This window comes from Acartia tonsa, chromosome 15 (genome assembly GCF_053477335.1).
Source record: "Acartia tonsa isolate MP-2025a chromosome 15, ASM5347733v1, whole genome shotgun sequence".
NCBI classification, from domain to species: Eukaryota; Metazoa; Arthropoda; class Copepoda; order Calanoida; family Acartiidae; genus Acartia; species Acartia tonsa.
In genome coordinates this window covers 11,119,805-11,136,204 of record NC_137274.1, presented here as the reverse complement: position 1 = coordinate 11,136,204, position 16,400 = coordinate 11,119,805, and the positions used below count along the sequence as shown (strand labels likewise).

Below are 16,400 nucleotides of genomic sequence, written 5' to 3'. Positions count from 1 at the left end.
ACAAATATACCTGAGCTGGATCTTTAAATCATTTTAGTGGTGAGCCAGATCGGGGTGAGCCAACTTTCCACTAATGAGAGCACAGCATTTCATGAAATGCCGCGCTGTGATTGTCTATCCATTTCTTCTATCTGTCTGTCTTTGTCCGCCTGTCTATCTTCATGTCTATCCTTTTATATAAAGTAGTAAGCGTTTTTTGTCTGTACTGAAGGATCTGGCTAACTGCTGAACCGATTTTGTTCTCCTTTACAGTGAAGCTTCTTATAGGTCCTGGGAAGGTTTTAAACTATTTTGGGGGACGGTGTTTTCACCCCCCTCCCCCCAAAAATATTTTTTTTTTATCTTTTTGAAACTCAAATTTTAAATGGGATGAGGTCGACTTTTCCTCTTCCTACCTTAAGTAAAGTGCCCCTAGATGCTTCTAGGGGCGTATCCGCTAGTACCTATATAATCTGTATGTTTGCTTATCTATATCTATTTTTCTGTATGTCTAACTAGTAGGGATGGAAATCCGGATCCGGAATCCGCCCAATTTTTGGCCAATTTTGGAATCCGGAATCCATTTTTTAACAGCGGATTCCGGATTCTTAATTGGTAGGCTAAAATTAGCGTCTTGAGTTTTTTCTTTCAACTCCTCCTCTTTGAAGGCAAAGATTTTCATCATTATATATAATATCTTTTAAAATCTGGTTCGATTCTCGGAACACCAAGAACATTGAATTTTAGGATATATGTAGCACTTAATTTTTTTAAAAATCCTTTTAAAATATTGCTAGAATCCGGAATCCGAATCCGGAATCCGCCAAAATTAAGAATCCGGAATCCGAATCCGGCCCAAAAATTCGACGGATTCCCATCACTACTAACTAGGTATCTATTTTTCTGTCTTATCTTTCTATTTATCTCTATTTCTAAATATCTATATATCTCTATGTCTATCTATCCATCTTTAACTGTCTGTTTATGTCTGTCTGTCTATATATATATATCTGTCTGTATGTCTATAAATATATCTATATGGCCATATATGTCTAACTATATCCATCTCACATCTGTTTGTTTGATTGTCATAAATATATCTATCTATCTCTATGTCTAGCTAGCTACCTATTTGACTGTCTGCCTATGTAGGCCTATGCTAACAAAACTGGTTTTAATCTCACAATTTTTTTATTTTAATATCCGCGGATAGCTGTCTATAAAATACGATGCAATAAATAATAACCCATTAAAAAATCTTCTACAAATTTAGAAAAAATCTACAAAAATATTAACGAAAATCCTCCAATGATTTTTTTAATTTTTTTTTGACATATTAAACTGTAATTCTATCCTATTATATAAAGTAGTAAGGTTTTTTGTTTGTCCGTTAATATCTCGCTAACCACTGAACCGATTGAATGTTAATTAGAGTTGGCATAAAGAAAACCACTTGGTTTTAACAAAAAAACAAGCTTAAAAAAAATTAAAAAACCAAGGTGGGGATGATTTTTAAAAAAAATATTTATACAAAGGCCTATCTTTCCAGTTATATCTTTTTATAATGTAAATAATATACAGTAAATTAGTGTCAAAAACCTAAATACCTGATATAAAATTCTTTTAATAGTTTAAATCTTATACTTTAGTGATTATATCTAATAGACAATTTACTGTTAATGTTAGGATTGCTTTTCATAGGTCACAGAGAATGGTTTTAGGCTATTTTTTTCCAAATGTAGGGGTGTATATTCTGCATTTTTTCCCCGGCTGCAAAATATTTAAAACATTTCAATTTTTACCCTTACCACTTATTTTTCGAGATTGTTCCCTAATCCCACATATTTTTATTCCCCCCCCCCCCCTTCATTACACCCTTGAATTAATGTTAAGGAAAGGTTTTAGGGTATTTTTTTTTGGAAAGGTGGAGATTACCTCCCCTTAAAATGTTTTAAACCTTCCCTGAATTTCCATTCGTTAAAGGACCATATTGGTTCAGTGGTTAGCGAGAGATCCAAACACAAAAAAACAGACATCCTGTTACTTTTATATGAGGATTAAAATTACATAGTATTCTTAATTTATTATTTACAGCATTTGAATTTATTGTATTTTTGCGTTAAGTTTTTTTTTATATGTCGTCATCCTTGTTTATTCTGTTTTCAGATTTATGTTTTTTTAGTTGTTTTTTGTTTGTTTTAATTTTTGAAAAATGGTTGAACGAGAAACATAAGTTGTTACCAAGCCAAGTCTTTACAGGAATCTTCAAATTTTAAATTTGCTTCAACTTTGAAATTTATAATAATAATATCTTAAATATCCATAAAATACGATGTGACAAATAATTACCTACCTATTAAAATATCTAAAACTTCCTGAAAAAATCTAAAAAAAAACTAGGTATTCACGGAAAATCCTCCAATCATATTTTTTTTTCTTACAGTCCTTGGGGTGAAATGGTTCGAATCTACGTACAGGAGCACATAAGTCCTAGAAAAAGCCAATTGAACCCAAGTAAAAAACCTCCCCACCCTCCCAAAAATGAGGGTTTTTTTTACACGAAAAAGTTGGGTGGTCAAAACCTGAGTATGACAGGCGTCCTACTCTAATAACCTTGTCCTGAATAAAACCTGCTAAATCCTTCATAAACTCTTTGAATTTGAAGGTCATGTATGTTACAGAATGTCAGCTGAGCGACTCAACCAGAAATCTAGAACCCTAATAGTTCACAAGGATGATACAGGCATACAAACCTGCTCATTTTCTCGGCTGTTAATTAGGATAGACTGCTGATTTTTTTAGTAGCAATGCTACTCTATAATATAATTTTTCATCCTGTCAGTAAAGGTATGGTGGAAATGTGATTTTTTCGACTGCTCTTATATTTTATACTAGTGGCTACGCCCCTAGATGCATCTAGTGTCACTGTAATTTTTTTTAATTTCAAATATTTAATTTGTCTAGGTATGTTGCGTTCAAGTCTCTTCGTAAAAGCGATAATAATTTTTTAGAAAATTATATTTTTTTGTGATTTCTTTTGGGAGGGTGGTGGTACCCTCCCCCAAAATAGTTATAAACAGACAGACAAACAAACATCCTTTGTTATAAGATGAAATTTTTAGTTATTATCTGTTTTTCGGTCATGCATAAAAAGATGTACCTAAACTTTATTTAAATCATTTTCTTTTATGACCATTGAACAAACATCTTCCCTCAAAATTGATACAATTAAACACCATAAAGCTTACAATTCTTATAATGAAAGCAGTCGTAGGTCGTACAGACTGACATCTTGCGACTTTTTTAAATTTTCAAATTAGCAACTTGACCTCTTAATAGGTACCTACCTTAATAGTTTTGTAGGGAGGAAAGGGACAATTGGGCTGTTTATTAAGCTTTTCCCCAAAGTTTTATTATAACGTTTTCTTATTCGTTGGCTTAATAACTTTGGTAACTTTTATTGAATTTTGATTGGGTGGTTTATTAAGTTGAGTGTCATTCAGCCAATAATTGTAATCTACAGAAGGGTTAATTTAATTTTGTATATCATCATTGGGGATTTACATCAATATATCGGCCATTGTCTTATCCCTTTAGATTCCTGATTTTTATCCAAAAGAAAAGGTTATCATAATAATGTTTGCCTGGCTGTCATGAATATGGCGGGAAATTATCAAGTTTTGGCGCGAAAATACAAAAATTTGGCGGGAAATTATCAAGATTTGGCAGGAAAATGAACAGTTTTGTACGATGCTAGGTTATGGGCTCACACTCTCTGGAGATAAACCAACTAGAGTTCAAACAGTCAAGTGAGTAATATATGGTCTGTTAGTCTGTCTGTCTGTCTGTCGTCTGTCTATATAACCTCATTACCTTGTAAGGGCGGGATTCTCCTTCGATTTCAAGTGATCATCTAGAGAATCCAGAGCATCATCCACGTGTAATGGGATGCGATACTCTTAACACCCAAGTATACCTATTAGGTTAAGTGACATCCATCAGACAACCAACCCTTTGATTGGACGACCTTTGTCTGAGAAGTTCTAACTGTGCATGGTAACGAGTTGCGCCTGTTTTGAGGCCAAGGCATTCCCCCTAATCTAACTAATTATGTATGTCGTGCATCTGACATAGTAGCAGTGGAAACTATTTTTAACGTCTTTAGTTATGACGCGGTGTTGGACCGAGATTCGAACCTATCACCTTTCCGACGACGAGCGGATGCGCTACGTGTTGAGCTACGGTCGCGGGTTAATATAATTTATGTCTGTTAGTCTGTCTGTATGTGAGGGCTGGAGGGAGGGAGGTAACATTGGACTGTAAATTACACTTTATAGAATGCCATATATATATAAAAACATTAAGGTTGGTTTAGTTTAGTAGTTTCCAAATTAATACCCAATTATGAACAATTAAATTACCCTTAAAATAGACCGCAATTAATGTTTGAAATAAATGGACATACAGTAGGTAAGTTAAAACCGACGAATTAAAATTCAATAAAAGTCCCCAAAGTTTTTGACATAATGAATAAGATAATATATATCTTTGGGTAAGTTTCAATTACAGTCCAATGTCCCTTCTGTCACCATATTTGACATAATCGTCACCAAAATAATCTGTACGTAGCGCAGCTACTCTATACTTAGGACTTTGTCCGTCCGTCTTTGCGTTTTTTTCCTAAAAGGTTTCGTGATTTTTGTTTACCTAAATATTTACCTACTGTTTTTTTCTAATAAGATGTTTTTTAGGACGTTTTTTCAAAAGTCTTCTAGAATTAGATTCTTCTAATTAAAAAAAATGTCAATGATCTACATATACATTTTTTGTCTGTCTGTCTGTCATTCATGCTTAACAAGATAAGAACCTTATTATTTAAGTTCAATAAGTCTTTTGTTTTCATGAAATTTTTTTTAAAGATTGTAGGTATTACCTTTAGGCACTGACCTTCTAGGTACCTGTTATTTTTTTTAAATAGTGGCCTCAAGGGGCACTTGAGGAGGGGGGAGTTAAATCCCAAAACCCATTTTTATTTAGATTTTTTTTTTAAGTAAAAATAAATATTTTATCATAACGCTTTCTTATTCGTTGGCCTAACAACTTTGAGGACCTTTAATGAATTTTGATTTTTCATTTAGTTTAGTGTCTAACGTTTCAACTACTATTTGTTATCTACAAAAGGGGTAATTTTGCATATCATCATTGGCAGTGTACTTTAATTTATCGGCCATTGTCTTATCCCTTAAGATCCATGCAACTTATATTTGTTTTGTTTAAAGCCGGAGGTGCGAGTTTATTACACTAGTCCCCAAAGTTTTATTATAACATTTTCTTATTCGTTGGCCTAACAACTTTGGGGACCTTTAGTTAATTTTGATTGATTCATTTATTAAGTTGAGTGTCTAAACGTTTAAACCACCAATTAATATCTACATAAAGGGTAATTTTGTATATCATCATTGGCAGTGTACTTTAATTTATCGGCCATTGTCTTATCCTTTAAGATCCATGCAACTTATACTTCATTCACTAAGTTGAGTGTCCAAACGTTTCAACCAATAAATGTTTTTGTTCAGAGTTGGAGGTGCAAGTCATAGAGCTGGGGTGAGGGAGGGAGATGTCATCATTAAGGTGAGTACCCAATGTATTGAAAACTCAAGTTGTAAACTGGGGGGGGGGGGTCGACTATTTCCCCTCACACCTTAAGTGCCCCTAGAGGCTTCTAGGGGGCGAATCCGCTAGTATCATGTTCACTGTTCAGAGGTGTATATTATGCACAGAATTCATTTTTTACCCCTACAGCAAAATTTTTATTTTTATTCCCCACCTAGTTTTTTCCAGCAAGGAAGGGGAAAAAATGGGTGAAAAAAATTCAGAACTCTTTACTTTCTTTAGGTATTCATATTATCCCCCTCCCACATATTCTTTTTATTGATTTTTTCACCAAGGAGGGGAGAAAATTGCAAAAAATGTTTTCAGTTCTCTAATTTTTACATTTTTTTCCTCTCCCACCACATAATTTTTTTTTCTTAGCAGGGTCTATCCACGAACGAGAGCCAGTGATTCTAAGCACCTTCCAGCATTGATCCATAGTATTTTTTAGTGAATATACTAGGTTTATGTTTAATATTTGGTTTATCGACTAAAAAGTTAGGTTTCACCATGGTTTATATGAAAAAAACTTTGAAAAGTAAAAGCTTTGACACAAAAGTATATTATTTTGATTAAAAATGTATATTTAGAAAAAGGGTTGGTAACTTGTAATATTTGAAACAGTTTAATTAAAGTACTTTTGCAATTTACAGCATTTTGATACTTTTCTGCCGTGTTATTTTATTTTGTCCTTTAAACTTGATGATATTGCATCAAAAAACGATTTACATTTCAAAGTTTTTTTCATATAAAATCATGGTGAAACCCAACTTTTTAGTTGATAAACCATAAACCTAGTATATTCACTAAAAAAATACTATGGATCAATGCTGGAAGGTGCTTGGAATCACTTGCTCTCGTTCGTGGATAGTTCCCTTTGCAGAGCTGGATCTTTAAATCATTTTAGTGGTGAGCCAACTTTCCACCAATGAGAGCACAGCATTTTATGAAATGCCGCACTGTGATTGGCTGAAATTCGGCTCACCCCGATCTGGCTCACCACTAAAATGATTTAAAGATCCAGCTCAGAATATACTATCCACGAACAAGAGCAAGTGATTGTAAGCACCTTCCAGCATTGATCCATAGTATTTTTTTTAATGATTTAAAGATCCAGCTTAGAATATACTATACACCCATGATTATGTTATATTTACAGGTGAATGGACAGCATGTAATGAACTCTGATCATAATGAAGTTGTTAAACTAATCCAGGTGACCAATTTATTTCCAGTATGGCTTTCAAACCGATTAATATCCGCTGGATCAGAGCCGGTTCAGTCAGCCATACTGAAAAATCATGTTTAGCATCGTATAACAGACACTTTTTCACAGATATCAAAGTGAAAATCATTAATTTAACGCAATTTTTTTAATTTTTATTTAAACATCCGCAGAAAGATGTCTAATATGTCTATAATACGATGCGATAAATGGGGTTTTTCTGTTAGAATTTTATTTAAATTTTGGTATTACTTAGAAACAGAACTCTAACTTTACATTAAAAAAAGTAAAAATAAACATTTTTTGGGAGGTAGGATTTTTTTCTTAAGTGGTGATTTCTCTTGGTAGAGGGGAGGTACCCTTCCCCAAAATAGTTATAAACCTTTCCTGGATCTTTATAAAAGTTTTACTGTAATGAAAACCTTATTGGTCCAGCAGTTTTTGAGATTCTTCAGTACAAACACATAAACCAACAGAAATCCTGATACTTTTAAATAGAACTCTCACTTTATGTTTAATAAAAGTAGAAAAACACATTTTTTTGGAGGGGGGATTTTTTCTCCAGTAGCGTTTTCTCTTTGTAGAGTGGAGGTATCCTACCCAAAATAGTTATAAACCTTTCCTGAACCTATAGGTATAAAAAACTGTAAAGAAGCGCGATTCTTCGTTACAAACAAACTGAAAGACATCCTGATACTTTTTTATAGGAATTTTTGTTTTTTAGACTGGCAGCTATGTTGCTCTTACAGTGGTTCACACAAGCAGAGTTTCTTCCAGTGCAGGCGTGTATATGTATACATAGATCAGCTGATCGTTAAGCATGGTACAATTGGTGTGCGATTGCCGCGTAAAATTTTTTAACTTAAAATATCGTCTTCTTGTGTTGAAATGATATGAATTAATAATTTAAACAACTACCTACAATTTTGTTACATATCATATGTATATTATAATCATTAGGGGATTTTTCAGGAAGGAAGGGGACAATGGGCTGTCTATTACACTATATGTATAATATTATTTCTTGTATTCATTCAAATCCGGTGGATAGGAACCGGTTCTCATCCATACAAAAAAACTATGTTTAGCATTGTATTATATCCAGCTTTCTACGAATATAAAATTGTACAATCATAAGATTAAAACCAGTTTGTTAGCTGGTGCACTCGGCTTCTCAGGGCTTAACAAAACTGGTTTTAATCTGAAAATTGTACATTTTTTTTATATCTGAGGAAAGCTTTTTAGAATACATTGCAAAATTTATTTCCCCAATATAAATATACACGTGTACAGATCAACAACTCCGCGGTGGGAGTTTGGGTCCCCCCTCCTCTCCCCCTCAAGAATTGGACGGGGGTGTGGAACTGCGCAGGGGGGAGGGGTACAGATCACCAACAGGAATTACAGGTGAGTGGTTTTGTTGTGTTGATTACCTATAGTGTTAAATGTAATTAATGGGGGGGGGGGGGGGTGGATTTTTCAGGTACTGTAGGCCTCCAGGTAGACTTTGGACAGGTAAAAATGAAAAGATGCATATTTTATTTTATAACTTGAACTCTAACTCTTCAAAAAAAAAAAAATTTTTCATTTTTACCTGTCCAGAGAAAACCTGGAGGCCTGCTGCACTTGAACCTAGAGGCTAAATCTAAAATTTTTAGTAGCGAGCTACTCTATAATTCCAAATGTCCGTCCGTCTGTCCGTCAGTCATGAAGTGGGGGAAACGTGTGATAACAGTATAAACAAACAGTGACATGGCTGGTCTATATAACAAAAGAGTTAATATCCTATAGTTGCACTAGCGGCTACGCCCCTAGAGGCCTCTATTGACACTTTAAAAATGTTTGTTTTTATTAAAAAATATGTATGTCTATGTTGCGTTAAAGAAAGAATATTTTTAACATTTTCGATTTCTCTTGGGAGGGTGGTGGTATCCTCCCCCGAAATAGCTATAAACCTTCCAGGGACCTATGAGAAGCTACCCTTTTAAGAAGAACCCGATCGGTTCAGTGGTTAGCGAGATCCCTCAGTACAAAGTTACAAACATACCCACAGACAGACAGCATAAGGATATAATCGGATTGGAGTTATATAAAGATGTTGTCAACCTTGTTGGTATTCAGGGCCGCAGCCAGTGTCTGACCAAGTGCTGCGGATGACGCAGGCTAAAAGTGTCGAAACATTGGAGCTTATGATCGAGGAACAGACCAGGGAAATAGAGGAGCTGAGGTCCCAGCACGCCAGGTAAAATATGCCCCTAGAGGCCTCTTGGGGGGGCACTTGAGGGGGGGGGGGGGAGTTGAATTGGATGACCCGCTGTTATATTGTAGATTTTGACAGAATTTTTTTTTCGGAAATAGGTTGACCATTCCAATTTTTAAAAAAAAATTTCAAATAGAGGAGGATTTTTTTTTCTTTGGAGGGTGGAGGACCGTTGGTACTCTCCCTCAAAATAGGTATTATCCTTCCCATGACCTATGAGAAACTACCCTGTTAAGGAGAACCATATCGGTTAAGGGGTTAGCGAGATCCTTCGCTACAAACTAACAAACAAACAAACAGACAGACATCGTTCTACTTTGTATTATAGATAAACCTAATACTTAATTCAATAGGGGGGGGGGGGGGGGGCGTTATAAAACTTTTGGTTTTAGTTTATGAAACTTTAGGTACCAGTTATAAAACTTTGGGTAAGTGTTTATAAAACATTTGGTACCAGTTTATAAAACTTTGGGTACCAGTTTATAAAACTTTGGGTACCAGTTTATAAAACTTTGGGTACCAATTTGATTTTAAATCAGTTTTGTTTGTAGGAGTCCTAGCAAGAAAACTCGTGATAAACTGGAGGATGCTGAACGCAAACTTCAATTGCTCACCTCTAAAAAGGTAATAACAAGGATGACAACCTACATAAAAGCGATAAAACGTTATAACAAACGAATATTAACACTTGTAGTGTCTGAACTAAATATATAAAATATAAATATATAAGATATGACAAAATTATACGTAAATTTGTTTCAAAACTTCTTAAATACTGTTACAGAATAATGTTTAAGGACATACTTATATGTTTTATTCTTGATTATAGAGAGGCTTCGCTGATGATATTGTACCTTATTGTAATTGGAATCAGTATTCAAAAAGTCAGATCAATCGGATTATTAAAATATTTGAAAATAACATGTTTAAAATGGACGTACGGACATTCTGGAAACGATATAGAGTTGCTACGCTTTCTTAATTGTACCTAACACTACAGGAATCATCATGCAAAGTTTGAAATCGATAGGACAATTCTAACATGTCTAAAATAACGATAAGAGCTACCCGTTACGGACGGACCGACTCTAATTATAGATAAGCTTTGAATTAAAAATTTTAAAGGTTTGCTACGAAGTACCCAAACTCGTTAAATTCAAACTTATACAAATCTAGGGAGGGAGGGGACATTGGACTAGTCCCCAAAGTTTTATAACAGCGTTTTCTTAGTCGTTGGCTTTACAACTTTTGGGGTCTTTAGTGAATTTTGATTGGTTGTTTCATTAAGTTGAGTGTCCTAGCGTTTCAACCACTAATTGTAATCTACAAAAGGGGGAAACTTGTGTCATTCGAGATAATTTGTGTATTATCACTGGGGATGCACATCAATTTATCGTCCATTGTCCCTTTAGATCCCTACCAACTTATACAAATCCCTTTTTTTAGGTAAAATTTTACTACTGCAGATTAAAATTAGTGGTTGAAACGTTTGAACACTCATTTTAGTGAATCAACCAATCAAAATTCACTAAAATCCCCAAAGTTGTTCAGCTCATAAATAAGAAAACGTTAATATAAATCTTTGGGGACTAGTGTAATGAACAGCTCATTGTTCCCTCTCTCTCTATATATATTTCTTTATTTGTTTAGGTAAACCGACATTCCTCACCCCCCTCCCCTGCTGTGTTGCCCCCCCTGCCCCCCACCCCGACAGGAGCTGTGTCCCTATCGCCCACCTCCCCCTCCCACACCTCCCCCTCCCTGCCGGGGACACCTGTGTCTAGGCGCCTGGGGGTGGGGGGAGAGCCCTCCATCATTGACCGTCTGCTGGGACAGGTCAGACTTTAAGATTGCACAACAATGATTTCTTTGGGTACCGTATAGTCCCTTTCGTGGCAACGCCTCTAAAGGGGCTTTTCATCCTTTTTTTACATTAGCTTTTGGCTAGGTTTCGACGAAACGCCCCTTAAGAGGCGTTGCTATGAAAGAGACTATACCCGATTTAGGGGTTTAGATTGTACAACCCCCCCCCCCAAAAAAAAAAAAACTTAAACCTACACAGGACCAGTAGGTATATTCCTTGAAAAGTAGAACCTAATCGGTTCAGCAGTTACCGAGATCTTAAGCTTCAGGACAGACAGACGAACACCATTCTACTTTATAGATATAAGTAATACAGGGGTGTATATTCTGCACAAGATTCATTTTTTCCCCTACTGCAAAATTCTTAATTTTTTCCCCCCTCCTAGTTTTTTACAGCAAGGAAGTGGAGAAAATGTTTTCAGTTCTCTTTATTTTTACATTTTTTTTGTCCAGAACATTTATTTTATTCTCTTCCCCCTTTAAACAGGGTCAAAGGGGGGAGGCTGTTGAGACACTTTTTGAAACCAAGACTAAAAGTCAAAGGAACTCAACTAAATAAAAGAGATACAGCATTGAAAATAGGGATGGCAGTTGCTTTATAGAGGTACAATCTGGAACTGTGAAGAAACGGCGGCGAAAACGGCGGTGGAAATGGCGGTAGCGGCGGTTTCACCAATTTTTCTTCACAGTTCCACATTGTACCTCTTTAAAGCGACTATCATTCCAAATTTCAGTGATGTTTTCAAATTTGGTTTCAAAAACTGTCACAACCGCCCCCTCCCTTTATAAAAACTTTCTATGATTAGGACTGTACACCCGTGGCACCACCGCGCAGCGAGTCCTTGATCCTCTCCAGTGGTGCAGGAGGGGTGCTAGAGAATGGACCACCACCCCCGCCCCTACCAGCTAGAAATACTGCCCCAACCCCACCCCCAAGGTAAGATGCGTGTACATTTTCTGTAAAATTCTGTCTGTGTGCAGTGTCTGTACCGAAAGATCTCGCTAACTGCTGAACCGATCGGGTTCTCCTTAACAGGGTAGCTTATAATAGGTCCCGGGAAGGTTTTTAACTATTTTGGGGGAGAGTACCATCACCCTCCCAAGAGAAATCACAAAAAAATCTTTAAAAATTTTTAATATTTGTGAGACTTGAACTCAACATAGGTAGGTAACTTATTATTTAAAAAAAAAACATTTAAAGTGCCACTAGAGGCCTCTAGGGGCATAGCCGCTAGTAAGGTAATAAAGTAAGGAAAAAATTATACTGGTACCCAAAGTTTTATAAGCACGGTTACTCATTCGATGGCTTTAAAACATGTGGTACATTTTCAAACCTTTTTATCAATAATTTTTTACCATAAAGGGTAATTTTGTTAAAAATAATTGGGGATGTATCGTCCATTGTCTTATCCCTTAAGACCCCTGTTACCAGAACTCCAACTTTAATGAAAAGGACCTGAATCTCGACCCAACTACTCGTCATAACTAAAGACGTTAAAATGGTTTCTACTGCTGCTATGTCAGATGCGCGACATACATAGTTAGAGTAGGCGGGAATGCCTTGGTCCAAAACAGGCGCAACTCATTACCATGCACAGTTGGGACTTCTCAGATAAGGGTTGTGCAATCAAAGGGTTGGTTGTCTGATGGGTGTTGAGCGCGTTACATTGCAATTTAAAATGCAGAGAAGGTGACGTGGAGAGAACTTGTACCAGAAACGTCACCACGCCCCTAAGGTCAATAGTCAAGGTGGGGTGTTTCCCCCCCCCCCCCTTAAACATTTTAAATCCATTATTTTACCCCTCTTGAGATAAAAACTATCCTATTACCTTATTATAAGGATATAAAAACACACTTTTTTTTGGATTGCTTTAAATTTCGTATAATAATAATATTACACCCCAGGAAGAGAGTGAAAATTTGGCCGTTTATTAACAAGTCCCCAAAGTTTTATAATAACGTTTTTTATTCGTTGGCTCAATAACTTTGTTGATCTTTACTGAATTTTGATTGGTTGGTTCATTTAGTTTATTTTCCAAACGTTTATACCACAAATAGTAATCTACAAAAAGGGGGGAAACTAGTGTATCATCATTGGAGATGTACATCAACTTATTGGCCACTGTCTTATCCCTTTAGATCCCTGTAGTAACCTTATTTCTAGGAACCCATCCACCTTTAAAACTTATAAAACTGTGGGTACCATTTTATAAAACTTTGGGTACCAATTTATAAAACTTTGGGTACCAGTTTATAAAACTTTGGGTACCTGAATATAACCTCTTCCTTTTTTTTCAGAAACCATCCACCATCCTCGAGTGTGCTGATAGCTACAGCGGGGTTGCCTCCTCCCCCGCCAAAAATCCCGCGACACAATTCCCATGAGAACATCAGCAGCAGTGGCGCGGATAGAAGATCCAATTCAGGTTATCATTCATTCCAGTTTTGTTGACCCCGGCCGGCCCAGGGGTGTATATTCTGCAAGAGATCCCTTGCTAAAGAGGTGAAGGGATACAAATATGTGGGAGGGGAAAAATGGAGATATATACCTACAGTCCTTAAAATATTTTTTTCCAGTTTTTTTCTCCGTCTTGGGGGGGGGGGGGGAAACAAGAAAAATATGTGGGATGGGGACATATCTCCATTTCCCCCCCTCCTAGGGGAAAAAATAAATTTTGTTCAGAATATACACCCCTGCCTGGGCTAAAACATCTAAACATATTTTATGATTTCTATAATGTGAAACGATACATATTTTTCATTATGGCTTCGAAACCGGTTTTAATCCATTGGATATTAATCGGTTTCTAAGCCTTACTGAAAAGTAAACATGAAAACTTAATTCGTCAAATCTACTATGTGTTGACCCCAAACGACAGCTGAAAATCGCGTATAAATTTCGTGATTTTTTTCCCGAATTAATTTCGTTGTTGGTATAAGATAGTTGAAATCTCCAGAGAGAGAGGGGACATTTGGCTGTTTATTACACTAGTCCCCAAATTTTTATAATAACGTTTTCTCATTCGTTGGCTTAACACCTTTGGGGACTTAAGTGAATTTTTATTGGTTGGTTTATTAAGTTGAGTGTTCAAACGTTTCAACCACTAATTAAATTTTAATCTACAGATGGTATAAGCTGTGTGATATTTCAGGACTTAAAACACCGAGCTCCCCAATTCCACCACCCAAGCACGCCGTCCATACAAGAACAAGGTAACCTACTCTAAAACTTTGTATACCAACTTATAAAACTTTGGGTACCAATTTATAAAACTTTGGGTACCAATATAAAAATTCCACCACCATACCAGAACAAGGTAACTAACTCTATCGGACGGGCATATGGACATCCTTATAATAAAGTAATAGGATGTATGTAGTAATCTACAGGAGGGATAATTTTGGGTATCATCCTTGGGGATTTACATCAATTTATCGGCCATTGTCTTATCCCTTCAGATCCCAGTTACTCTGTTGTCCTAGGAATCATACCTATTATTTTTTTCTTCCTAGATCAAGCCCGAGCAGCCTGGACCAAACGTTGGAAATAGCCAAGAGCCTGAACTTTGACGTGGGTGGTGGTCGCAGTTTTGTTGGACCAGGGGGGGCGAGTCCGCGCTACGAGACGCCCCCCGGCACCCCTCCCCCGCCCTACAACCACCTGGAGTCGGGGGGCGGAGCTAGAGGCCTGGATATACTCACTATGGAGGTAAGCCATTTATTAAACTTTGGGTACAAAGGGGGGGGGGGGAGTTTGTACATTTATAGGAAATGAAAATTCAGTATCAATTTTTGCCCTGTTAAAAAAAAAAAAAAAAAAACAGGCCACACATATTTATCCCTCCTTAACAATTTTAAGTTCAGCTGTGTATTCGTTATACACAATTTAATCAGAATGTATTTAGGATTAGTGTTGACCTATTATTTTTATCGTAAATATTTTATTTTACTTCTCAATGACAACTATTTTTCTTTCTGAGACTTACTGAAGTTTATTTTTTTATTGTTGTATAAATGGGATATATTTTGAGTAGAGATTGTGTTGAATTAATTTTGACTTAATTTAAATGTACACTTTTTTATGTTAAACGACATTTTTTCTTTCCCTTTGTTTTACTTCTGCTTTACAATTAACTTACACTTTTTATAAGAGAATAAATTGGATTAGTCTTCATACAATATTGTTATGATAACTCTTATAATTCAGATGTAAACTTTTTATGTATATAAGGGGGGGGGGGGGAGTTTGTACACTTATAGGAAATGAAATTCAGTACCAAAGTTTGGGAGGGTCGTATGGGCTTGTTTTTAAAGTTATCAACCTAATTCTTTTTGTAGGCTCTCTTATATGACTTGATATACACGGAAAACTTTGAAAATTGAATTTCGGTACTTTCCTTCTAGGGGCTTGTGGAGCAAAAGACCCCCCAAAACACTAAAAATATGAGTTCTGACCTTATTTTTAAAGATATCGACCTGATTTTTTCTTTATAATACTTTTTTAACATACCCGAATCAACGAACCATTACAGATTTCATTTTGGGACTTTTCTTCTAGGGGCTTGTGGAGCAAGAGACCCCCAAAACACAAAAATATGAGTTCTGGGCTTATTTTTGAAGATATCGACCTGATTTTTTTTATAATACTTTTTTAACTTAACCGAATTAATGAACCATTACAGATTTCATTTTGGGACTTTCCTCTTAGGGGATTTTGGAGCAAGAGACCCCCAAAACACAAAAATATGAGTACTGGGCTTATTTTTGAAGATATCAACCTGCTTTTTTTATATAAAAATAATATTTAAACATAACCGAATCTACGAACCATTACAGATTTCATTTTGGGACTTTCCTTCTAGGGGCTTGTGGAGCAAGAGACCCCCAAAAATCATAAAAATATGAGTTGTGGGCTTATTTTTAAAGATATCAACCTGATTTTTTATATAAAAATACTATTTTAACATAACCGAATCTACGAACCATTACAGATTTCATTTTGGGACTTTCCTTTTAGGGGCTTGTGGAGCAAGAGACCCCCAAAAATCATAAAAATATGAGTTATGGGCTTCTTTTTTAAGATATCAACCTTATTTTTTTTATATAATAAAAAAATACTATTTTAACATAACCGAATCTACGAACCATTACAGATTTCATTTTGGCACTTTCCTTCTAGGGGCTTGTGGAGCAAAAGACCCCAAAAACACTAAAAATATGAGTTCTGAGCTTATTTTTAAAGATATCAACCTGATTTTTTATATAAAAATACTATTTTAACATAACCGAATCTACGAACCATTACAGATTTCATTTTGGGACTTTCCTTCTATGGGCTTGTGGAGCAAAAGATCCCAAAAACACTAAAAATATGAGTTCTGACCTTATTTTTAAATATATCAACCTGATTTTTTTAGGAAC

The 16,400-nt window shown here is 35.7% G+C and overlaps 1 protein-coding gene across 1 annotated transcript in view; it reads left to right on the top strand.

Annotated features, from left to right (window-relative positions):
- The first annotated feature begins 2,140 nt into the window (after nucleotides 1–2,140).
- Nucleotides 2,141–16,400, top strand: part of RhoGEF2 (Rho guanine nucleotide exchange factor 2) — a 67,083-nt gene continuing 52,823 nt past the window's right edge. Inside the window, exons 1-14 of the mRNA XM_080149620.1 lie at nucleotides 2,141–2,238; nucleotides 2,661–2,722; nucleotides 3,737–3,788; nucleotides 5,556–5,610; nucleotides 6,791–6,847; nucleotides 7,581–7,638; nucleotides 8,150–8,263; nucleotides 8,978–9,098; nucleotides 9,668–9,740; nucleotides 10,767–10,952; nucleotides 11,786–11,916; nucleotides 13,278–13,405; nucleotides 14,132–14,192; nucleotides 14,493–14,688. Coding sequence (XP_080005746.1) covers nucleotides 2,662–2,722; nucleotides 3,737–3,788; nucleotides 5,556–5,610; nucleotides 6,791–6,847; nucleotides 7,581–7,638; nucleotides 8,150–8,263; nucleotides 8,978–9,098; nucleotides 9,668–9,740; nucleotides 10,767–10,952; nucleotides 11,786–11,916; nucleotides 13,278–13,405; nucleotides 14,132–14,192; nucleotides 14,493–14,688 — 1,293 coding nt within the window. The 5' untranslated portion in view covers nucleotides 2,141–2,238; nucleotide 2,661. The remainder of the gene's footprint in view (nucleotides 2,239–2,660; nucleotides 2,723–3,736; nucleotides 3,789–5,555; nucleotides 5,611–6,790; nucleotides 6,848–7,580; nucleotides 7,639–8,149; nucleotides 8,264–8,977; nucleotides 9,099–9,667; nucleotides 9,741–10,766; nucleotides 10,953–11,785; nucleotides 11,917–13,277; nucleotides 13,406–14,131; nucleotides 14,193–14,492; nucleotides 14,689–16,400) is intronic.